The following is a 26,313-nucleotide window of genomic DNA, read 5'->3' on the forward strand; positions in this document are numbered from 1 at the left end:
AAACATTGAACCCAAATATCCCTAACCTTTTGGTGAGTAGTGTATTTATACATAGTTATTAGATCTCCTCTTAGTCATCATTTTTTCTAAACTGAATAACCCTAATTTTCATAATATGGGACAAGAAGTCCATCCATTCCAGTTATTACCTTAGTTGCCCTCCTCTGAACCCTCTCCAGCTGTCTGTCTTCTACACAGGAGCCCAGAACTGTACACAGTCCTCCCTGTGTGGTCTGACTAGTGATGTGTAAAGTGGCAGGACTATGTTCTCATCTCACCAGCATCTAGTCCCCTTTTGATGCACCCCGGTATCTTATTGGCCTTGGCAGCAGCTGCCTGACACTGGTTTCTACAGTTAAGTTTACTGTCAACTTCCTAAGTCCTTTTCCACGTCAGTATTGGGGCTCATACACAAGAACGTATATTTTCTGCATCTGATCCGCATTTATCAGTAATTATTTATTAGAAAGAGTCACTAATTCCATGGCGCTGCACATCAAGAGAGGGTTACACATACATAATATAAAAACTACAAATACCATAAACATGAAGCTATTAAGAAGCCGGTACAGATGGGAGAGGACCCTGACCACAAGAGCTTACAATCTACAAGGGAAGGAGAAGGACACAGTAGGTGAGGGTAAAGCTGCTCATCTGGCTGTGTGGTGGCAGCCTGCTCATTGTAGGTGGTAGGCTTTCCTGAAGAGGTGGTTATCAGGTTGCTTTTAAAGGTTTGGATGTTTTGGGGGGGGGTGGGGGGGGTCCTGTTGTACTGGGGTATTGAGTTCCAGAGTATGGAGGATGCAGATGAGAAATCTTGTAGATGATTGTGTGAAGAGCAGACAAGAGGAGAAAAAAGAAGGAGGTCTTGTTAGGATCGGGGATTACGTGTGAAGGTTGCATAAAACAATCCAGCACTGCCGTTCTTCAAACTAGACACTTTATATTGCGATACACAGGCAGATAAAAACGCAAGTGTATTGTGAAATGAAGTATCCGATTTGAAGAGCGGCCGTGCTGGACATTTTATACTATATTGAAAAAGTTCCAACTCACCGTAACACACCGCTCTAAAGAAACGTTGATTTCACCCTGGACTGTTGGAGCTGGTAAGAGGGGAGTACCCCTATTCATTTTGTCTTCACATGTGGAGATGTATTAGCAAAGCAGGAGAGAGATGTAAGGAGGGGACAGATTGTTCACGGCCTTATATGTAGTGGTTAGTATTATAAACTGAATTTGCTGGGCAATGTGGTAAACCTCATTTTCCACTTCTCTGCCCAAGCCTCTAATCTATCCAGATCCATCTGAGGCAATATAAGTGAGCTGGATACAGTACCTACAGAATTCAGCACCTGACTCCATTCATGTTCTGCAGGTAATAAAGATGGAGGGAGGATACATATGAAACACATATATGAGCATCACTTGGTCACTGAAGTCATGTTGGCATTATTCAGGGGTTAATTGTGACATCACAAGCGATTTCCACCACTGCTATATCACTCAGCAACAGTATCTAGATAGGTTTACCATTAAACCGCAGGAATGTACATATGGGGTTAATTATCACAGATCACCCGGTCAGATAAATCAGTGATATAGTCATCATGTCACCAATCTCACTGTCTCCGCACAGGAGGGTTAGTCTGTAGGAGCAATGAAGGTCACAGCGCTAGGAGAAAGTATATGAGCCAAGAAGACAATGTCTGTCAGTGACAATGGTGACGCTGTCGTGGAGCAAATAGAAAAGTTTATTATTGGCTTTTAAGCTGGAGATGCACGGTGACATCAGATGATATTGTCCATCCCTCTCATCTCTCCTTCTAAATCCTGGTATGTCTTGTCTGAACTATTAATGTCTCTTTCCCTGCTGGATTTATTGAGTATTTGTTTACATTGACTTTTTCACCCCTGTATCTGGGTTTCCTTGATTAGGCCAAATGTACCCCATCCCCTCTTGGTCACACCTGATTGAACACTGAGTGGTATAAATTTAAGGTCCTAGGTCTTTTCAGACCTTGGTCTTTCCAAATGCAACTCTTAAGTGCACAGACTGAATTATACCAGAATTGGACCAGAAGGGGACCACAGGTAATTACAGACATAGTTAATGCAAACAATGTTTAAATTTTTCATCTTACTGTTTCCACTTGTCAACAACCTCCTGAAATACCCCCACGTTCATTCACCCAGCAAGGAACTATTCATCTCTCCCTCCATCTTACCTTCTCATCTGACCGCTTGCACAAACCTGCTTGGCAACATAAAACACTTCCTTCCCAAACACACACAGATACCTCCTGCCCTCTCCTATTCTGACCTATTAACACTTTCTCTGCTTCTCCTCAGCAAATCCCCACTATCACCTCTACGTCCCAATACAAATCTCCTTCTACAAATTTCTGCAACCCCTTAAACCTAATAACCATTCCTGTGACCCCTGCTCCTTTGGTTCCTCTTGCAGGAGCATTATGGAACGCCGGCTCTGTCTGTAACAAACTGTCGTACATTCATGAACTTTTCATCTCTCAAAACCTTTCCTTTCTGGGTCTCACAGAAACATGGCTGACATCCTTGGACACCTCCTCCCCTGCTGCACTCTCATATAGTGGATTTCAATTCACTCACCCCCCCCTCCACGCCCGGCTGCAAACATGGTGAAGGAGTTGGTCTTCTCCTATCAGACACCTGCTCCTACAGCCCAACTCCACTGCCACCCTCCATTACGCTCCCCTCATTTGAAGTACACTCTGTTTGCATCTACTCTCCCTCCAACCTCCAAGTAGCCATCATTTACCGCCCCCCAGGCCCAGCCACCATCTTTCTTGACCACTTTAACACCTGGCTACTACACTTTCTTTCTGCCAACATCCCCACTATCATCATGGGTGACTTCAACATCCCTATTGACACCTGCCACTCAGCCGCCTCTAAACTCCTATAGCTCTCTTCCTCCTTCGACCTATCACAGTGGTCTTCAGTTCCCACCCACAGGGATGGTCACACTTTGGATCTTATCTTTACCCGCCTCTGCTCCCTATCTAACCTTTCTAATTCGCCTCTCCCCTTATCCGACCACAACCTACTCACCTTCTCTTCACTGGTCTCTTCTGCAGCTCCCCCAATTCACACACTAGCACACCCCCACAGGAACCTTAAACATCTAGACTTTCGCTTGCTTTCTGACTCTCTTCTCCCACTCTCTACCATCTGTTCCCTCCAAGACCCAGATGCTGCTACCACCCTATATAACACCACAATAAGTACAGCTCTGGACACTGTTGCCCCCCTCACACACAACAAAACCCGAAAAAATTAACAGACAACACTGGCACACCAACCTGACCAAAAAACTCAGACAGGCTTCCAGGGCTGCTGAGCGGCGATGGAAGAAATCCCATTCAAAAGATCATTTCACCGCATACAAGCAATCCCTCCTCATATTCAAATCCTCACTCGCTGATGCAAAACAGGCCTACTTCTCATCTCTCATATCTTCCCTGGCCCACAGCCCTAAACAACTTTTTAGCACTTTTAACTCCCTTCTCCGTCCCCCAGCGCCCCCACCCTCTCCTCTCTTCTCAGCTGAGGACTTTGCCAAATATTTCAAACAAAAGATAGTCAACATCAGAGAAAGCTTCACTACACAGTCCCCACAGACCCTCTACACAACTGCTCGATCCTCTTCTCCCAAAACCCGCTTCTCCACCATTACAGAAGAAAAACTCTCCACTCTACTCTCCAGATCACATCTCACCACCTGTGCACTTGACCCAATCCCATCCCACCTCATCCCTAACCTCACCACAGTGTTTATCCCAGCCCTAACTCATCTCTTCAACCTATCACTAACCTCTGGTGTCTTCCCCTTGCTTTTAAACACGCTACCATTACACCCATCCTCAAAAAGCCTTCACTTGACCCATCTTCTTTGTCCATTTATCGCCGCATATCACTGCTTCGGTATGCCTCAAAGCTACTTAAACAACATGTCCATTCTGAACTGTCCTCTCACCTTTCCTCCTGCTCCCTCTTTGACCGCCTACAATCTGGCTTCTGACCCCACCATTCGACTGAGACTGCCCTCACCAAAGTCACCAATGACCTACTGACAGCCAAAACCAAGAAACAATACTCTGTCCTCCTTCTCCTTGACCTTTCCTCTGCCTTTAACACTGTTGACCACTCCCTTCTGTTGCAAACTCTCTCATCTCTTGGCATCACTGACCTGGCCCTCTCCTGGATCACATCATACCTCACAGACCGGATGTTTAGCATCTCCCACTCCTGCACTACCTTCTCGTCTCATTCCCTCTCTGTTGGTGTCCCGCAAGGCTCTGTCCTAGGACCCCTGCTCTTCTCTATCTACACTTTTGGCCTGGGACAGCTCATAGAGTCCCATGGCTTTCAGTATCACTCCTACGCTGACGACACACAAATCTACCTCTCTGGTCCAGACATCACCACCTTACTATCCAGAATCCCACAATGTCTATCTTCTATATCATCCTTCTTCTCCTCTCGCTTTCTAAAACTTAACATGGATAAAACAGAATTCATCCTCTTTCCCCCATCTTGCTCAACCCCCCTAACAGACCTATCTATCACGATCAATGGCTGCACACTCTCCCCGGTCAACCAAGTCCGCTGCCTTGGAGTGACCTTGGATTCTGCCCTCTCCTTCAGACCGCACATCCAAGCCCTTTCCACCACCTGCCGCCTCCAACTCAAAAACATCTCCCGCATCCGTGCTTTTCTTAACTTTGAATCTGCGAAAATGCTTGTACATGCCCTCATCATCTCCCGCCTAGACTACTGCAACACTCTCCTCTGTGGCCTTCCATCTAGCACTCTCGCACCCCTCCAATCTATCCTCAACTCTGCTGCCAAACTAATACACCTCTCACCCTATTACTTCTCTGCCTCTCCCCTCTGCCAATCCCTTCACTGGCTCCCCATTGCCCAGCGAATTCACTTCAAAGTACTAACAAATACATACAAAGCAGTCCATAACCTGTCCCCTCCCTACATCTCTGAGCTACTTTCCTGATACACCCCCACACGCACTCTCCGATCCTCACAAGACCTCCTTCTCTCCTCCTCCCACAATCGCCTCCAAGATTTCTCCTGTGCATCCCCCATACTCTGGAATTCGCTACCACAACATATCAGACTCTCACCTACAGTGAAATCCTTCAAAAGAAATCGGAAAACCCACCTCTTCAGACAAGCCTACAACCAGTGACCCTGCTGCCTCCATACTGCCATGACCAACTTCAGCCACACCTACTGTGTCCTTCTCCCATACCATGTAGATTGTAAGCCCTCACGGGCAGGGCCCTCTCTCCTTCTGTACCAGTTTGTAACTCGTCTTGTTTATGATTAGTGCAATTGTCTGTATTATGTATGTATACCTTTTCTCATATGTACAGCGCTATGGAATGAATGGCGCTTTAATAATAAATAATAATAATATGTTAAATTGTGACACTACATATAATTACTGTCATTCTGAACATGGATACGGCTTCTCTCCTGTGTGACTTCTCTCATGTGTTACAAGACTGGATTTATCTGCGGTTGATATTTTCAGCTTGGATTTGGAAGAGTTGGTGTGTGGACCTTTCCTGTGTTCCTGCTCATCCATTTTCTATAAGATAAGTTGTACTGCTCCTTATATTTGGTTGTTCCCTTGTGCTTGTTGTTACTAGGCCTCAGGGAGATGCTGGTTCATTCACCTGGGAAGGGACCAGTTGTCTCATTCCCTGTCAGTATCTTTAGGGCTCCTAGGGTTTAGGTTCCGGCTTATGTATTTTCCCACCTTCAGGGTCTATACATGCTGATAGGAAACCCCTAAACCTGGCCCTGACTCCTAGGAGGTGACCGTTCCCCTCTCCCTAGCCTTGAGGCCTAGTTCTTTGTGTTTCCCCTTCTGTTGTTATTCTGGCGTCCCTCCCCTCCTCATTATTCGTGACAGCAAATCATGGTCAACTACGACTTCTGCAGTTTGGCAGATAATTTTTGCCGCCAAATCTCAGCTCTAAAATAGCTACAAGACATAAGTTACAGACAAGTTGTGAGACTGTTCTGAGACTTGCAGTAATGTGACACATGTTGCCCAAAATTTAATGTCTGTGAATAAGATGGGTTTAAAATAAATTTTTGCTCTTATCACATTTCCCGTATCTATAAAACAATATAGTTTCTCCAGTTCTGTCAAGTTTTAGAATTTTAGTTCCTTCTTACACAGCATTTTCAACATATAAAACATCAAAATTGCTTCTCTCCTGTGTGAATTATCTGATGTCTAACAAGAGATGATTTCTGTATAAAACATTTCCCACATTGTGAACATGAATATGGTTTCTCTACTGTGTGCAATTTTTGATGTTTAACAAGACTTGATTTCTGTGTGAAATATTTTCCACATTCTGAACATGAATATGGCTTCTCTTTTGTATGAATTCTCTCATGCATAACCAGATTTGATTTTTGTGTAAAACATTTCCCACATTCTGAACATGAATATGGCTTCGCTCCTGTGTGAATTATCCTATGTTTACCAAGATGTGAATATTCTGCAAAACATTTCCCACATTCTGAACATGAATATGGCTTCTCTCCTGTGTGACTTCTCTCATGTGTTACAAGACTTGATTTCTGTGTAAAACAGTTCCCACATTCTGAACATGAATATGGCTTCTCTCCTGTGTGACTTCTCTCGTGTTTAGCAAGATCCGATTTCTGTCTAAAGCATTTCCCACATTCTGTACATGAATATGGCTTCTCTCCTGTGTGACATTTCTCATGTTTAACAACATTTGATTTCTGTCTAAAACATTTCCCACATTCTGAACATGAATATGGCTTCTCTCCTGTGTGACATCTCTGATGTGAAACAAGAATTGATTTCTGTCTAAAACATTTCCCACATTCTGAACATGAATATGGCTTCTCTCCTGTGTGACATCTCTGATGTGAAACAAGAATTGATTTCTGTGTAAAACAGTTCCCACATTCTGAACATGGATAAGGCTTCTCTCCTGTGTGACTTCTCTCATGTGTTACAAGACTGGATTTATCTGCAAAACATTTCCCACACTCTGAACATGAATATGGCTTCTCTCCTGTATGAATTCTTTCATGTCTAATAAGACAGATTTTTTCTATAAAACATTTCCCACACCGTGAACATGAATATGGCTTCTCTCCTGTGTGAATTGTCTTATGTTTAGCAAGATCTGTTTTACTTGTAAAGCATTTCCCACATTCCTGCTCTGCTGTCTGAATTCTTCTGTGTGTAGAAAGTCTTGATTGTTCTGTACACTCTTTACCACCTTGAAACCTTTTATCCCCTTTCTGACGTGTAGTTGTGGTAACAATATGTAATTGGTCAGGAGAAGGTTCCTCATGATGAGGTGGATTATTTAATAGATCTGTACTGTGAAGTCCTGGGTGTACATTAAGTGTAATGAGGTTTTCTCCTGAGGAGCGCTGCAGGACATCTTTATCTTCTTCTTTATAATTTAGTGATAATATAGCTTTGCTCTTAATATTTTTACTGGAACTCTCTGTGAAAAAAAAAAATTTGGAATTTGTGATCATTTTTCAAACTACGGCGAGGACAAACCTATAACATTCCTATTAGGCCTCATGCACACGACCGTTGTTTTGGTCCGCATCCGAGCCGCAGTTTTTGCGGCTTGGATGCGGACCCATTCACTTCAATGGGGCCGCAAAAGATGCGGACAGCACTCCGTGTGCGGTCCGCATCCGTTGCTCCGTTCCGTGGTCAGCAAAAAAAATATAACCTCTCCTATTCTTGTCTGTTTTGCGGACAAGAATAGGCAGTTATATCAATGGCTGTCCGTGCCGTTTCGCAAATTTCGGAACGCACACCAACGCCATCCGTGTTTTACGGATCCGCAATTGGCAGACTGCAAAACACACAACGGTTGTGTGCATGAGGCCTTAGGCTGTAATTGGATATATGGTATAAACCAGCTCTGCCTCTAATGCCACCAGATGTCAGGTAGCTATCCTATAAGTCAATGTCCGACCTTTTAAAACAGGTCTCGAGACATGACTTGAATAATGATTAAGTTATTACCTGCTGCTGGAAAACTTACACTGGTCAGTACAAGATGAGAGATCCTCCTTCCTCCAGCAGCAGGTTCAGTGTGTAACTACAGCTTCTAATTCCTTCTGCTATTTTACTGCAGCCTGGACTAAGCTTGTGTGAGACAGCAGCAGCGGGGGAGGAGGAGGTACACTGAAAGGAGTACGTCACTTAGGCCCCTTTCACATGAGTTAGTATTCCGCGCGGGTGCGATGCGTGATGCGAACGCATTGCACCCGCACGGAATCCGGACCCATTCATTTCAATGAGGCTGTGTACATGTGCGATGGTTTTCACGCAACACTTGAGTGTTGTGTGAAAATCGCAGCATGTTCTATATTCTGCGTTTTTCAGGCAACGCTGGCCCCATAGAGGTGAACGGAGCTGCGTGAAAATTGCATCGCATCCGCAAGCAAGTGTTGCTTGTATACATTCAGTTTCTTATCACGCGCATGCAAAACGCATCAAAAAACGCAATGAACAATTGAACGCAATCACAGGCAAAACTGAAATCGTGCAATTTTCACTGAATGCAGTCGCAATACATCCGGACCTAATCCGGACACGCTCGTTGGCTGTTTCACACGAGTGGATCCCGGGCGTGTCATCTGCAGCGTGAAAGACTACCTAGCCGCGCTGTGGACTGCAGAGACACGAAGCAGTAACATGATGGATGATGCTCCGTGCCTCTCTGTGACCTTATTACTACAAAATCACAATGATATAAAGTTGTCACCGTGATTTTGGAGTAAAAAGATCAGAGAGAGGCACAGAGCATCATCAATCATGTTACTGCTCCGTGTCTCTGCAGTCCACAGCGCGGCTAGGTAGTCTTTCACGCTGCGGATGACACGCGTGGGATCCGCTCGTGTGAAACAGCCCTTAAGGAACAGATGTTCACTGGGAAGGCACCGAGTGAGAAACGAAAATGGAAAATCACTTTGACCTCAAAGGGTTAAGACTCTGAAGTCTGTATAGCCTAATGGCCGCACAGTCACCAGACCTCAGGTTTATAGACATCTTCAGGAAGCAGTGGAATAGACAGAGTGAAGTCATCAATCAGAACCTGTAATAAAGGTCTCCAGCACCTTGTTGGGTCCATTACACTAAGAATCCAGGATGTTCTAAGGCTACTTTCACACTCGCATTTTGGCTTTCTGTTTCTGAGATCCGTCATGGGCTCTCACCAGCGGTCCAAAACGGATCAGTTTTGCCCTAATGCTTTCTGAATAGAAAAGGATCCGCTCAGAATGCGTCAGTTTGCCCTCCGATCAGTCTCCATTCCGCTCTGGAGGCGGACACCAAAATGTTGCCTGCAGCGTTTTTCTCTCCGCTTGACAAAACTGAGCCAATCTGTAACAATAGCCAAGACGGATCCGTCATGAACTCCATTGAAAGTCAATGTGAGACGGATCAGTTTTCTATTGTGCCAGTTTTCTCTGACACAATCTGGCACAATAGAAAACGGATCCGTCTAATATTGACTTTCAATGGAGTTCATGACGGATCCGTCTTGGCTATGTTACAGATAATACAAACGGATCCGTTCATGACGGATGCATGCGGTTGTATTATGGTAACGGATACATTTTTGCAGATCCATGATGGATCCGCCCAAAAAGGATTGTGAGAGTACCCCAAGGCTGTGATGGCGAACCTCCGGCACACCGGCTGTGGTAAAACTACAAGTCCCAAGATGCACACTTGATTGACTGTTCTCAGAGCTCCACAGAAATGAATGGAGCATGCTGGGAGTTGTAGTTTCACCACAGCAGGAGTACCAGAGGTTAGCCATAACTGTTCTAAGGGGAACGAGGGTCCTATTAAGAATTAAGATGGTGGATATAATGACGTGTCCTGTGAGTGCAGGTGACCATCACTGAGACGTCTGTGTCTGTACAATAATCACATGTGACATCGGAGCTTCCTGATCATCATGGAGCTGAGGACAGGAGTGCACCGGAAGGAAGGAACAAACACAACAACCAAACAGCTTTAACCACTTAATGACTAGGCTGGTTGTCATTTAACAACCAATTTTTTCTTTCTTTCAATGGAACCATTTACATGTAATTTATTGTTTAGCTTTTATAAGCCCCAGCTATTGTCTCATTTTGTGTTTTGCTGTTCTCTTTGGCGTTCTGTCATAAAGGGAGTTTAAAGAAATAACTGTCACATTCTGTCTAAGGGACGGGGCAACTAAGAGGGGAAGTCATATGGTCGGCAGATGTCAGCTGGATAAGGGGAAGACTTCATCAGAATCTGAAGTCACTTTCTCTATTCATGATTCCATACCTGTGGTGACATCTCCTGGAATGTCCTCCTCCTCCTCACTCTTACACGGGGGATCGCCCATCATCCTCTCTTCTCCATCATCCACTTTAATATCAATCAGATCTTCCCCCTGATTTGTCATCTGTAACAATTCAGTACAATACAGCAGACAGGTGGGAAATCTAACAGATCCACATGAGAGACCCCCACAACATATGACCCCTCTATGACTGCAGGACCCCCCTATATACAGTTGTGTTCCAAATTATTCAACCCCCAATGCTGTAAAGGGTTTTAGGGAATTTAGTGTACATTTGTAATTGTGTTCAGAATGAAATCTTACAAGGACTTTTTAAAGAACCAAATGCAACTAAAATGACATCAATTGTTTTTGTAATACGTATTAAATGTTTTTTTTGTGATTTCTTCATTGACACAATTATTCAACCCCTTAAAGACTACCACTCTTAAGAACAGAGGTTCATTCAAGTGTTTTCGATCAGGTATTGAAAACACCTGTGGATGTCAAGGAGCAGCAATCAAGCATAATAAGCACCAATTAGGCAGATTTAAAAGGACTGTGATACTCAGCTCCTTCTAGACATTTACTGGTGTGTTTACAAACATGGTGAAGTCAAGAGAATGGTCCAGGAAGAGAAGAGGTGATTTCTCTTCACAGGAAGGGCAATGGCTATAAGAAGATTGAAAAGATGTTAAACATACCAAGAGACACCATAGGAAGCATCATTCGTAAATTCAAGGCAAAGGGCACTGTTGAAACGCTACCTGGTCGTGGCAGAAAGAAGATGCTGACTTCGACTGCTGTGCGCTACCTGAAGCGCAAAGTGGAGAAAAGTCCCCGTGTGACTGCTGAGGAACTGAAAAAAGATTTGTCAGATGTGGGTACTGAAGTTTCAGCTCAGACAATAAGGCGCACACTGCGTAATGAAGGCCTCCATGCCAGAACTCTCAGGCGCACCCCCTTGCTGTCTCCAAAGAATAAGAAGAGTCGACTGCAGTATGCCAAAAGTCATGTGGACAAACCACAAAAGTTTTGGGATAGTGTTCTGTGGACTGATGAAACAAAATTAGAACTGTTTGGGCCCATGGATCAACGCTATGTTTGGAGGAGGAAGAACAAGGCCTATGAAGAAAAGAACACCTTGCCTACTGTGAAGCATGGCGGGGGGGTCAATCATGCTTCTACAGGTACAGGGAAGCTTCAGCGTGTGCAAGGTACCATGAATTCTCTTCAGTACCAGGAGATATTGGATGAAAATGTGATGCAGTCCGTCACAAACCTGAGGCTTGGGAGACGTTGGACCTTTCAACAGGACAATGATCCCAAGCATACCTCCAAGTCCACTAGAGCATGGTTGCAGATTAAAGGCTGGAACATTTTGAAGTGGCCATCGCAGTCACCAGACTTAAATCCAACTGAGAACCTCTGGTGGGATATAAAGAAAGCAGTTGCAGCGCACAAGCCTAAGAATGTGACTGAACTGGAGGCTTTTGCCCATGAAGAATGGGCGAAGATACCCGTAGATCGCTGCAAGACACCTGTGTCAAGCTATGCTTCACGTTTAAAAGCTATTATAACTGGAAAAGGATGTTGTACTAAGTACTAAGATTGACTGTCACTTGGGGGTTGAATAAAACTGATAATGATGTGAGCACAGAAAAGACATTTGTGGTTATTTCATTATAAATGTTATATTTGTCTGACTTACAAGAGCCTCTGTGATTTAATTGTAAACAAGATGACGGAAATGATCAAAATCAATGTCAAACTGGCCAAAACACTCAATTTCAGTGGGGGTTGAATAATTTTGAAAACAACTGTACAGTGGATATAAAAGGTCTACACACCCCTGTTAAAATGTCAGGTTTCTGTGATGTAAAAAAAATGAGACAAAGATAACTCATTTCAGGACTTTTTCCACCTTTAATGTGACCTCTAAACTGTACCACTCAATTGAAAAACAAACTGAAATCTTTTAGGTGGAGGGAAGAAAAGAAAAAAAAAAACTACAATAATGTGGTTGCATAAGTGTGCACACCCTCTTATAACTGGGGATGTAGCTGTGTTCAGAATGAAGCAATCACATTCACAATCCTGTTAAATAGGAGTCAGCATACACCGGCCATCATGTAAAGTGCCTCTGATTAACCCCAAATAAAGTGCAGCTGCTCTAGTTGGTCTTTCCTGAAATTTTCTTAGTTGCATCCCACAGCAGAAGCCATGGTCCACAGAGAGCTTCCAAAGCATCAGAGGGATCTCATTGTTAAAAGGTATCAGTCAGGAGAAGGGTACAAAAGAATTTTGAAGGCATTAGATATACCATGGAACACAGTGAAGACAGTCATCATCAAGTGGAGGAAATATGGCACAACAGTGACATTACCAGGAACTGGACGTCCCTCCGAAATTGAGTCGAGAAGAAAACTGGTCTGGGAGGCTACCAAGAGGCCTACAGCAACATTAAAGGAGCTGCAGGAATATCTGGCAAGTCCTGGCTGTGTGGTCCATGTGACAACAATCTCCCTTAGTCTTCATATGTCTGGGCTATGGGGTAGAGTGGCAAGATGAAAGCCTTTTCTTACGAAGAAAAACATCCAAGCCAGGCTACATTTTGCAAAAACAAATCTGAATTCTCCCAAAAGCAGTTGGGAAAAGGTGTTCTGGTCTGATGAAACCAAGGTTGAACTTTTTGCCCATAATTCCCAAAGATATGTTTGGCGCAAAAACAACACTGCACACAACAAAAGAACCCCATCCCCACAGTGAAGCATGGTGGTGGCAGCATCATGCCAAGGGGCTGTTTTTCTTCAGCTGGAACTGGGGCCTTAGTGAAGCTAGAGGGAATTATGAACAGTTCCAAATACCAGTCAATATTGGCACAAAACCTTCAGGCTTCTGCTAGAAAGCATGACAACGACCCTAAACATACATCCAAATCAACAAAGGAATGGCTTCACCAGAAGAAGAGTAAAGTTTTGGAATGGCCCAGCCAGAGCCCAGACCTGAATCAGATTGAAAATCTGTGGGGTGATCTGAAGAGGGCTGTGCACAGGAGATGCCCTCGCAATCTGACAGATTTGGAGTGTTTTTGCAAAGAAGAGTCGGCAAATCTTGCCAAGTCAAAATGTGCCATGCTGATAGACTCATACCTAAAAAGACTGAGTGCTGTAAGAAAATCAAAAGGTGCTTCAACAAAGTATTAGTTTAAGGGTGTGCACACTTATGCAACCATGTTATTTTATTTTTATATTTTCTCTTCCCTCCACCTAAAAGATTTCAGTTTGTTTTTCAACTGAGTGGTACAGTTTATAGGTCACATTAAAGGTGGAAAAAGTTCTGAAATGATTTATCTTTGTCTCATTTTTTCACAGCACAGAAACCTGACATTTTAACAGGGGTGTGTAGACTTTTTATATCCACTGTAGATGTGTGTAAGGCTTGGCTCCATCTACCTGAGGGTTCTCTGGGACCTTCTCCTCTGGACAGTCCTGGGAATACAGAGGACGAGGACATCTCTCTGGTGGATTTCTCCTCCTGGATCCATCTGTGGAGACACAAGCACACAGTGACTGAATACATGGCCTCCTGTAGATCTTTTAGGTTTAGTTATGGTGGGAAATAACAAGGTTCTGCTCCTCACCACCTGTGCTGAGATGCCCACAATGAGCCCCTGAGCATTGAAAAGGAGCAATGGTAGAATAAAGATGATCTGAAGAATCACATTACATCATGTGGATGGCGAAGTGCATGTGCGAGCCACGTACCTGGGGGACAGATAGCACTATGGGAAGAGGACAAGCTGGTGAGGGCAGTGTGCGATGCTCTAGGCAATGTTCTTCTAAAAACTTTGTCTCCTGGCATCATGTGGATGTGACATGTACCACCCTTCATAGTAGCAGTGCCCCCTAATGGTGTTGCCCTCCTACAGCAGGATAATGTCAGACTACACTGCAAAAACTGATTGGCCACAATCAGTGTGGCCACACACCATTTTACATACAAACAATAGAGCGAAGAGATCGGGGTCATTCTAAATAAGTGGTACAATACCGACTATAAATGAGTTAATGGAAGCTCTTAGCGCACATCTTTGATCAAACGTGTGTCGGGCCCATCTACCAGGCGTCAAGGTGGCTTCTGCAGATAGGTCCCTAACACTAATATACCGCCTCTCTTTGGACTTACCTAAGCCTACAATATTCAGGGCACATTGATCAAATATGTGCGCTAAGAGCTTCCATTAACTCATTTATAGTCGGTATTGTACCACTTATTTAGAATGACCCCCATTTCTTAGCTCTATTGTTTGTATATAACGGTGTGCAGCCATTTTGTTTTTTGTAATCATGTTTGCTTCATGTATATGTACCTGTGATTCTGAAGGTTCTAGTCTAAATTCTCTTGTAGTATACACTGCAAAAACTGTCCAGGACTGAGGAACATCACAAAGAGATGAAGGTGATGACCCGTCTCCAGATTCCCAGATCTCAAGTTGATTGTCATCTTTGGGATGTGCTGAAAAATGTCCGATCCATGGAGAACGCACCGGACTTGCCTTAGAGATACTGGTCTCCCCTTGTCTGAAGACATGGGCTATGGTCACTGAAGGAACGTGAGGAGAATCGCTCTAAACTCCCTCCCATGGTGAGAATCCTCCTCCTGAGCCGTATTCTACCTCCCCTGAAGTGGGAAAGATGCCGGTAGCTCCCATCCTGACCGACTTGTATCTGAGGCAGTTACTATGGGATTCCTTTTACCCATTGACCTCCGTTCTGTCTATTACACCTTTTGTTATGTCCTGTTCGCCATAATGTCTCTTCACTGTGAGGGGCACTGATGGCGGTTGTGCAGGGGAAGGAGTCGCACCATTTGGGGGAATGTATTAAGATTGGCGCTTCTTACACATAGAAAGTGTCGGCAGATAAGAACCATTTGGCCCATCTAGTCTGCCCAATATACCGAATACTATGGACAGCCCCTGGCCCTATCTTATATGAAGGATAGCCTTATGCCTATCCCATGCATGCTTAAACTCCTCCACTGTATTTGCAGCTACCACTTCTGCAGGAAGGCTATTCCATGCATCCACTACTCTCTCAGTAAAGTAATACTTCCTGATATTACTTTTAAACCTTTGCCCCTCTAATTTAAAACTGTGTCCTCTTGTAGCAGTTTTTCTTCTTTTAAATATTCTCTCCTCTTTTACCTTGTTGATTCCCTTTATGTATTTAAAAGTTTCTATCATATCCCCTCTGTCCCGTCTTTCTTCCAAGCTATACATGTTAAGGTCCTTTAGGCCTCGTTCACACTTCAGTGTTTGGTCAGTGATTTCCATCAGTGATTTGTGAGCCAAAACCAGAAGTGGAGCCTCCACAGACATGAGGTAGAAGGGAAAGATCTGCTCCTGTTCTGTGTTTAGAGTTGCACCTGGTTTTGGCTCACAAATCACTGATGGAAATCACTGACTAAACACTGAAGTGTGAACGAGGCCTTAATCTTTCCTGGTAAGTTTCATCCTGCAATCCATGTACCAGTTTAGTAGCTCTTCTCTGAACTCTCTCCAAAGTATCAATATCCTTCTGGAGATATGGTCTCCAGTACGGAGCACAAAACTCCACATGAGGTCTCACTAGTGCTCTGTAGAGCGGCATGAGCGCCTCCCTCTGTCTACTGGTAATGCCTCTCCCTATACACCCAAGCATTCTGCTAGCATTTCCTGCTGCTCTATGACATTGTCTGCCTACCTTTAAGTCTTCTGAAATTATGACCCCTAAATCCCTTTCCTCAGTAACTGAGGTTAGGACTGTATCACTGATTTTATATTCTGCTCTTGGGTTTTTACGCCCCAGGTGCATTATCTTGCACTTATCAACATTAAATTGTAGTTGCCAGATTTTTGACCATTCCTCTAGTTTTCCTAAATCCTTTTCCATTTGGTGTTACACCAGTCTAAATAGTGAACCCACTAGAGTACGATGCTCCCGGATTATGAAGAGGTAATGATTCTGGAGCATCTTCAGGAGTTCTTTGTGGCTGAGAAAGAAATCTAGGGCTGCTCAGGACCTGGAGATGACTTCTGGTCTAATGTGCACCAGTTTTCTGTGCACATGCTGTTAAATGATTTGGGCCGCAGAGATGTTGGTGCAGGGGAAACACAGGTGGCGCCACTGAGCGACTGCAGGTCTGAGACAAGCCGGAGAGGGAGCACCATAAGAGAGTTACAAAACTGCAGCTGAGTTACATCTCACCACCTCAGACATGTTGCAGTATCTTCTGGATGGGTCATCAGTATCTGATCAGTGAGGATCTGACACCCGGGACCCTTGTAGAGTAACCTAAGCCACTGGTCATGTTCATCGGTCACATGGCCTAGGAGCTCCGTCCTATTGAAGTGAATGAGGCTGAGCTGTGATACCAAGCACAACCACTATACAATGTGCAGCGCTGCGCTGGGTGAGCTCTGCGGAGGCTGCGGTGGTGATCGGAGCGTCACTGCCTCCTCAAATAGCTGATCGGTGAGGGTCCCCGGGGTCTGACCCCCGCTGATCAGACAGATGACCTATAGTGAGGATAGGTCATCAGTATAAAAATGTCAGAAAACCGCTTCAAATGTACAGAAGACTTGCAGCTCCATAATTCAGATCCCGGAGGTTCCTCTTTCCTGGCCAGTATGGAGACTATGGTGTGGTCATGGACATCAAGGTGAGACATGGTGATCACTCTCATCAGTGATCAGATATAACCAGGCCTATGAGTATAAACATAACATCATATAAACGGACACCAATAGTCGGATCTCCTCAGATGTTCTGCGAGGTGTTGTGGTCACTATAGGAAACATAAACCGTCCTCTCAGCTAATGTGCTCCATAGTATGGAGACGCTGAATCCTGACATCTCACCACCTGACAATGGCCCCAAGGTCTCCGATCTTAGCGCCAGGTCACTGGACTGACACCAGCATGGAGCTACAGCGCAGTGATAATACGTTCTGAGACCGAGCAGAACCCGAGCTTCTCCACACTCATGTAGACAGGACCTGGCTGCTCCTTATAGAAGCCACTGGACTGCCCCCTGCAGGTCACTGCCGAATAGCTGGGGGCTGTTACCATAGTAACACATGGCACCGGGGTTCTGTGCACCACATGTTACTATAGGACTGTAGCACTGACACCTCTGTCTTCTCCAAGTACTGCAGATGCCGTGTATTATAGAGCAGCCATCTATTGTGGGGGAGGGCAGAGATAGTCAGTGTAAGGCCTTGTTCACACCATGTCTGTACATGTCACTGCACACACGTGTATACACTGCACATGACGGGTCTTATCCTGTGATATAAGAGGCTGGAGCTCCTCCATTACATGTCACTGCATGTCACTACCAGAGCTTTGAGACGTTCTCACAGCTCTGTTTCCCTGCACCTGGGATGATGTCACTACTAGAGCTTGGAGGAGTTCCCTCTGCCCTGTTTCTCCGCCCCTGTGATGAGGTCTTTACTTTCAGTTTCCTTCCTCCCAGCTGTCTCTCCTGTGTTTGATTTCGCTGCCTTTAAATCACCCCTCCTCCTTTGTAGAGGTGCGGATTATACTTTTCATTTGAGCTGTATCTCTCGCTTGAGTAGCTTCACCTGTGTGATATCTTTTCACTGAATCTGTGTTCTGCTGAAGCAAGTACTTCGGATATTGTCTGCTGACTTTGGATCTGTTTTCACTGCAGCCGCAGCTCCTTCAGATAAGTGTTCAGACATTGTGTGTTTCTGTTTCTTTGCTGACTGGATCCGAGGCGACCCCGGTTCCGTCCATAAACTGAGCAGGGCACCGGTGGCCGTGCCCCTTCCACTATTGTAGGGGTTTCAGTGGTCATTAGCCTGAGGTACGCGGGCATGTCTCCATCCACCATATGGATCTGGACATGTGCATAGCAGCTTAGGGAGAGCTTTTAGGGTCTGACAGGGGTCACCCTTTATCCTCACTAGTTTGGGTCCGGTCAGTTGCTATTTACTGTGTGTTGCTCTTTCAGCATTTTGTTAACAGTATTTTCTACCATTTAATGGGGAAATTTGTATTGGTGTATTTTGATGATATTTAGATTTTTTCCCCTGATGTTCAGACCCATCAGGATCAACTTTTTCAGGTTCTGCGAATTCTGCGAGAGAATAAATTGTACGCCAAGCTGGAGAAATGTGTTTTTATGGTATCGGAGATTCAATTTTTGGGTTTTCTCCTCTCTACTTCTGGTTTTCGCATGGATCCGGAGAAGGTCCGTGCTGTGCTGGAGTGGGAGCTTCCTGAGAATCAGAAGGCATTGATGCGCTTTCTGGGTTTTGCAAACTATTACAGAAAGTTAATTTTGAATTATTCCTCTGTTGTCAAACCCCTCACTGACATGACAAAAAAGGGGGCGGATTTTTCCTCTTGGTCGGAGGAGGCGCTTGCAGCTTTTTCTAATATTAAAGAGAGTTTTGCGTCTGCTCCCGTCTTGGTACATCCCGATGTTTCCTTACCTTTTATCATTGAGGTGGATGCTTCCGAGGTGGGTGTGGGTGCGGTTTTGTCCCAGGGCCCTTCTCCTGCCATGTGGCAACCCTGTGCCTTTTTCTCTAAAAAACTCTCCCCGGCAGAGAGAAACTATGATGTGGGAGATAGAGAGTTGTTGGCCATCAAGTTGGCTTTCGAGGAATGGTGCCATTGGTTGGAGGGAGCCAGGCACCCTGTCACTGTTTTTACCGACCATAAGAATCTGGCGTACTTGGAGTCGGCCAGGCGTATGAATCCGAGACAGGCCAGATGGTCTCTGTTCTTCTCCAGATTCAATTTTGTTGTTACATTCCGCCCTGGGATAAAAAATGTGAAGACTGATGCTCTCTCTCGCTGTTTTCCGGGAGGAGGAAACTCAGAGGACCCGGGTCCCATTTTGGCAGAGGGGGTGGTTGTTTCTGCTCTGTATTCTGATTTGGAGGCCGAGGTCCAGGCTGCCCAGACTGAGGTACCTGCCCGTTGTCCTCCTGGGAAGTTGTTTGTGCTTCCTGAGTTACGTCACAAACTCTTCAAGGAGCATCATGATACTGTTCTTGCTGGTCACCCCGGGAGTAGAGCCACAGTAGATCTCATTGCTCGGAGATTTTGGTGGCCGGCTCTTCGTAAGTCGGTGGAGGGTTTTGTGGCTGCTTGTGAGACGTGCGCTCGCGCTAAGGTCCCTCGTTCACGGCCTTCAGGTCCCCTTCTCCCGTTACCCATACCTTCCCGTCCTTGGACACACCTCTCCATGGACTTTATCACGGATCTTCCTCGTTCCTCAGGGAAGTCGGTGATCCTGGTGGTGGTGGACCGTTTTAGCAAGATGGCTCATTTCGTACCCTTCCCTGGTTTACCCAGTGCTAAAACGTTGGCGCAAGCTTTTGTCGATCATATTGTTAAATTGCATGGCATTCCCTCGGATATTGTTTCCGATAGAGGCACGCAGTTTGTGTCCAGATTCTGGAAGGCTTTCTGTTCTCGCCTGGGGGTTCGGCTGTCCTTCTCTTCTGCTTTTCACCCGCAGTCGAATGGTCAGACTGAACGCGTCAACCAGAATCTGGAGACATATTTGCGCTGTTTTGTGGCAGAGAACCAGGAGGATTGGTGTTCATTTCTCCCTCTTGCTGAGTTTGCTCTGAACAACCGTCGTCAGGAATCTTCTGATAAGTCACCATTCTTTGGTGCATATGGGTTCCATCCGCAGTTTGGGACATTCTCAGGAGGGGCTCCCTCTGGTTTGCCTGAGGAGGAGAGATTTTCCTTGTCTTTGTCTACCATTTGGCAAAAGATTCAGAGTAATCTTAGAAAGATGAGTGAGAAATATAAGCGTGTGGCTGATAAGAGACGTGTGCCTGGTCCGGACCTGAATGTGGGTGATCTGGTGTGGTTGTCTACAAGAAATATTAAACTGAAGGTTCCCTCCTGGAAATTGGGTCCCAAGTTTATCGGGCCTTATAAAATCTTGTCAGTCATCAATCCTGTTGCCTTCCGTCTTGATCTTCCACGGGTTTGGAAGATACATAATGTATTTCACAGGGCTCTTTTAAAACCATATGTCCAGCCCACGGTACCCTCCTCTTTGCCTCCTCCTCCGATTTTGGTTGATGGCAATCTGGAGTTTGAGGTTTCCAGAATTGTGGACTCTCGCATTGTCCGCGGTTCTCTTCAGTACCTCATTCATTGGAAGGGTTATGGTCCTGAGGAGAGGATGAGGGTTCCGGTGTCGGACATTAAAGCCACTCGCCTCATCAGGGCATTTCATAGGGCTCATCCTGAGAAGGTGGGTCCTGGGTGTCCGGAGTCCACCCGTAGAGGGGGGGGGGGGGTACTGTCACTACCAGAGCTTTGAGACGTTCTCACAGCTGTTTCTCCACCCCTGGGATGATGTCACTACTAGAGCTTGGAGGAGTTCCCTCTGCCCTGTTTCTCCGCCCCTGTGATGAGGTCTTTTACTAGAGGTGCGGATTATACTTTTCATTTGAGCTGTATCTCTCGCTTGAGTAGCTTCACCTGTGTGATATCTTTTCACTGAATCTGTGTTCTGCTGAAGCAAGTACTTCGGATATTGTCTGCTGACTTTGGATCTGTTTTCACTGCAGCCGCAGCTCCTTCAGATAAGTGTTCAGACATTGTGTGTTTCTGTTTCTTTGCTGACTGGATCCGAGGCGACCCCGGTTCCGTCCATAAACTGAGCAGGGCACCGGTGGCCGTGCCCCTTCCACTATTGTAGGGGTTTCAGTGGTCATCAGCCTGAGGTACGCGGGCATGTCTCCATCCACCATATGGATCTGGACATGTGCATAGCAGCTTAGGGAGAGCTTTTAGGGTCTGACAGGGGTCACCCTTTATCCTCCCTAGTTTGGGTCCGGTCAGTTGCTATTTACTGTGTGTTGCTCACTTACAGTCGTGACACTGCACACACTGCACATGATGGATCTTACCTTGTGATATAAGAGGCTGGTGCTCCTCCATTACATGTCACTGCACACACGTGTATACACTGCATATGACGGCTCTTACCTTGTGATATAAGAGGCTGGTGCTCCTCCATTACATGTCACTGCACACACGTGTACACACTGCACATGACGGCTCTTACCTTGTGATATAAGAGGCTGGTGCTCCTCCATTACATGTCACTGCACACACGTGTATACACTGCACATGACGGCTCTTACCTTGTGATATAAGAGGCTGGTGGTCCTCCATTACATGTCACTGCACACACGTGTATACACTGCACATGACGGCTCTTACCTTGTGATATAAGAGGCTGGTGCTCCTCCATTACATGTCACTGCACACACGTGTATACACTGCATATGACGGCTCTTACCTTGTGATATAAGAGGCTGGTGCTCCTCCATTACATGTCACTGCACACACGTGTATACACTGCATATGACGGGTCTTACCTTGTGATATCAGAGGCTGGTGCTCCTCCATTACATGTCACTGCACACACGTGTATACACTGCACATGACGGCTCTTACCTTGTGATATACGAGGCTGGTGCTCCTCCATTACATGTCACTGCACACACGTGTATACACTGCACATGACGGCTCTTACCTTGTGATATAAGAGGCTGGTGCTCCTCCATTACATGTCACTGCACACATGTGTATACACTGCACATGACAGGTCTTACCGTGTGATATAGGAGGCTGGTGCTCCTCCATTACATGTCACTGCACACACGTGTATACACTACACATGACGGCTCTTACCTTGTGATATAAGAGGCTGGTGCTCCTCCATCATGGCCTCCTTGTACAGATCCTTGTGTCCTTCTATATACTCCCACTCCTCCATGGAGAAATACACAGTGACATCCTGACACCTTATAGGAACCTGACAACACAATGACACCGTCATCACCCAGTCCCCTCCAGTGCTGTTACTGGAGAATTTCCCAGCATTCCCAGCAGTGTCACCTCTCCAGTCAGCAGCTCCATCATCTTGTGGGTGAGTTCTAGGATCTTCTGCTCATGTATCAGGGGGTGAGGGGTCCTGCTCCGCCCTCCTGACTCCTGGAGATGGATGATGGGAGTCACACAGTCCCCCGATGTCTTCTTCACTATTGTGTACTCCTGTGGATGGAGAGAGAGACTTGGGGAATAAACCCTTCAGGGGCCATGTGCTCTCCTCCGGCCCTTTCCTCCTGGTACAACGGGCCTACTTACCTTCTCATGGCTCCTACAACATGACTATTGGTCACTGGTCACATGTCACATCACTCACCATATTGGGGGCTGATCTTCAGGTTCTCCATCACTTGGAAGGTCTGGAGGCCGTTCTCTTCCTATGATGGATTCTCCTTCCCGATGTCTGACTTGTTACAGAATACAATAAAGAGGAGAGAAATCTAGAAAAGTTTACCTCTCCGCTCAGCAGGGAGATGATCTCCAAGGTGAGGTCTAATATTCTTCTGCTGATCTCCTTCCTGTCCATCCTTGGTGGTCATTCAGGAGAAGAGGAGAGAACTGGAGGAGCTGGAGGCTTCTAGTACTGCAGGCGCCTTTATGAGAAGAGGAGAGGAAATAATTCAGGGGACAAGACCAGATGTCACCTCCAGAACCGCACTTCCTGAGCCTGGAGGGGCCCCGCTTCTCAGAGCCCCCACCACATGGATTCCAGGGGCCCCAACATGGAGATCTCTGGTGGCTCCACAGGAGATAAATGTCTGATAGATGCAGGTCCCACCTCTGGGCTGTGCTCAGCTGTGTCCACAACTCCTAGAGAAGAGACTGGAGAGCTGAGCTCAGGCCGGGCCCCCGCTCCATTCATTCTCCTCCTGGATGCAGGGGCCCCTCACCAGGACAGTCAGGGGCCAGAGAATGATGACAACCCCCACTATTCCCACTACTACTCCTCCCATCATACTAAGCTGAGGAGCGGAGAAGGATTCCTTGTGTGTAATGGAGGAGAATCTCCAGAGGTGACATGTCTGAGCTCTCCACCACACTGTCTCCTCACAGCTCATCTTACCTGCAGGCTGGAGGAATGGCTGATACCAGAGAGAACAAGAGCCCTGACTACCGACCAGGACCTGCCCAGTATCTGCTGCACTGCCAGAGCTGAAGGACCTGGGGTGACGTCACCGTCATGTGATCAGTGCAGGGGGCGTGGCTCTGCAGTTGTGAGTATAAGAGGTGGTGAAGGACCTGCCCAGTATCTGCTGCACTGCCAGAGCTGAAGGACCTGGGGAGATGTCACCGTCATGTGATCAGTACAGAAGGCGGGGCTCAGCAGGGGAGAAAGAGGTGATGAAGGACCTGGCGTGATGTCACTATCATGTGATCCGTGCAGGGGGCGGGGCTCTGCAGTTGTGAGTATAAGAGGTGGTGAAGGCCCTGCCCAGTATCTGCTGCGGTATCTGCAAGAATGGAGCTGTTAGAAGGAGGGCTGTGACGTCACTGGTCACATGCTCCTTCATGGTCACATGACAATCCCGGACTGCAGCAGCTTGTGGAGGAGGAGGGGCTGTGTGTAAGGAGCCCAGTGAGGGGGATGTGCTGCAGTCCTGGAGGACACAGAGCTTCATGAGGGTCGGCATATGGAGCTCATATATGAGGGGCAGGTGGAGCACTCAGGGGCCGTGGGGTTAAGGGGAGTGGAGTCTGGTGTAATTACAGGATTTATAGTACTGATCCGGGTGTATTCTGGGGACCTTTATGGGGTGTAAATATGTGAGGGGGGAGAGGGGCATGTGGTGTATTCTGGGGACATGAGGGGCAGATCTTTGTTGAGGGTCTTCATGGGAAGTAAGGTGTGATGTTAGTGGTCATGTGACTGCTCTGCTACTCATGTTAGGGAGAGCTATAGGCAGCGAGCAGTGATGGCGACCTGTGTGCTGGGGGGGGGGGCAGTGATGGCGACCTGTGTGCTGGAGGGGGGGGGGCAGTGATGGCGACCTGTGTGCTGGAGGGGGGGGGGGGGGGCAGTGATGGCGACCTGTCGGATGTCACTCCTGTCATGGTTCATTTGAAACCCGGGTGCAGTCCACCTCGGGTCCGCCAGTATCCTCTGAGTCACGCACAAGAACAGTCTGTCACTGAGCAGATTGAACAATATGTTCAAATGGGGGTCCTGGTGGTTACCAACTGACCCGACAATACTCCCCTGTTTCCGGGCAAGAAAAAGGCCACTTATAGGATGGTATATGACCTAAGGGAAATCAACAAGGTCACTGTCCTACAGACCCCGTTTGTCCCCAATCCACATACCTTGTTGATGCAGTAGCCTTCAAAGGCTTCATGTTATACTGTGATTGATCTTGCAAATGCATTTTTCAGTGGTTCTCTCCACCAGGACTGGCAATATCTGTTTGCATTCAACTTAAGGGTACACAGTATACCTGCACAGTACTGCCACAGGGTGCCCAGAATTCACCCACCCACCATCTATACTCAAGCCCTTCAATCAGTGTTGACAGGGTGGTCGGTTCCAGATGGTATAGTCCTTTTGCAATATGCTGATGATCTGCTGCTTTGTGCCCCCAGTTATGAAACATGTAAAAATGCATCATTGTCATTGTTGATCTTTATGGCAGAAAGTGGTTGTAAATCTTCAAAGGACAAACTGCAATTTTGCCAATCCCGTGTTACTTTCCTCGGTCACTGTCAGAAGGTTCCCGTCACCTCACCGAGGAAAGAAAACAGGCTGTAAAAGACATCACACTCCCTCGGGGGCCAAAACCCCTCAGAATGGTTTTGGGACTGGTGTCTTATTGCAGACCCTGGATTTGAAATTGCCTTTGTACGACTGCCTGAGTACTGAACCTTTTTCTCTCAGTGACCAGGCGGAAGAGTCTTTTTACACTCTCAAATTGGCAATTTTGTCAGCACTGGGCATACCCAACTATGACCAGCCTTTTAATCTATTCTGCTCAGAACTGAGTGGCCATAGCACCTCAGTCCTGACACAGAAACATGGAGACAGGCAGCGTCCGGTTGCCTACTTTCTGCCAGATTAGATCCTGTAGCGCACAGCTCCCCTTCCTGTTTCAGGGCGGTTGCGGCAGTGCAACTCATGCTGGAAAAGGCATCAGAAATTGTGCTTGATTACCCCCTGGTGGTACAGACTCCTCATGACATTCGAGGAATCCTCCGTCAAGTACAGCCAAAGCACATATCAATGGCCCGTCAACTTAGATTGCAGTGCTACCTACAGTCATGTGAAAAAATTAGGACACCCTTTGAAAGCATGTGGTTTTTTGTAACATTTTTAATAAAAGGTTATTTCATCTCCGTTTCAACAATACAGAGAGATTAAAGTAATCCGACTAAACAAAGAAAACTGAAGAAAAGTCTTTTCAAGATCTTCTGTAAATGTCATTCTACAAAAATGCCTATTCTAACTGAGGAAAAAGATAGGACACCCTCACATGTATTCCCTCTTAAATTGGCTCAGATCTCACACAGGTATATCACACCAGGTGCACATAATTAGTAGATCGTTACTCTGCATGTTGAATGAGGCTTGCCCTATTTAAACCTCAGACATTTAGTTTGGTGTGCTCCTGACTGTTGAAGTGAGAGTGAGCACCATGGTGAGAGCAAAAGAGCTGTCAGAGGACTTCAGAAAAAAGATTGTAGCAGCCTATGAGTCTGGGAAGGGATTTAAAAAGATCTCAAAAGATTTTGAAATCAGCCATTCCACTGTCCGGAAGATAGTCTACAAGTGGAGGGCTTTCAAAACAACTGCCAACATGCCCAGGACTGGTCGCCCCAGCAAGTTCACCCCAAGAGCAGACCGCAAGATGCTAAAAGAGGTCTCCAAAAATCCTAAAGTGTCATCTCGAGAACTACAGCAGGCTCTGGCTACTGTTGATGTAGAAGTACATGCCTCTACAATCAGAAAGAGACTGTACAAGT

The 26,313-nt window shown here is 46.2% G+C and overlaps 1 protein-coding gene across 1 annotated transcript; it reads right to left on the reverse strand.

Moving 5' to 3' along the window:
• Positions 1-6,097: 6,097 nt before the first annotated feature.
• On the reverse strand, positions 6,098-13,926 carry LOC122924941 (zinc finger protein OZF-like). Its single transcript, XM_044276476.1, has 3 exons — positions 13,871-13,926; positions 10,418-10,538; positions 6,098-7,574 (listed from the first exon to the last, which is right to left on the reverse strand). Exons 2-3 carry the CDS (start codon positions 10,536-10,538, stop codon positions 6,274-6,276), a joined length of 1,422 nt encoding a protein of 473 aa, XP_044132411.1. The 5' UTR covers positions 13,871-13,926; the 3' UTR covers positions 6,098-6,273.
• Between the last annotated feature and the right edge of the window lie 12,387 nt (positions 13,927-26,313).

This window comes from Bufo gargarizans, chromosome 1 (assembly GCF_014858855.1).
Source record: "Bufo gargarizans isolate SCDJY-AF-19 chromosome 1, ASM1485885v1, whole genome shotgun sequence".
Lineage (NCBI taxonomy): Eukaryota > Metazoa > Chordata > Amphibia > Anura > Bufonidae > Bufo > Bufo gargarizans.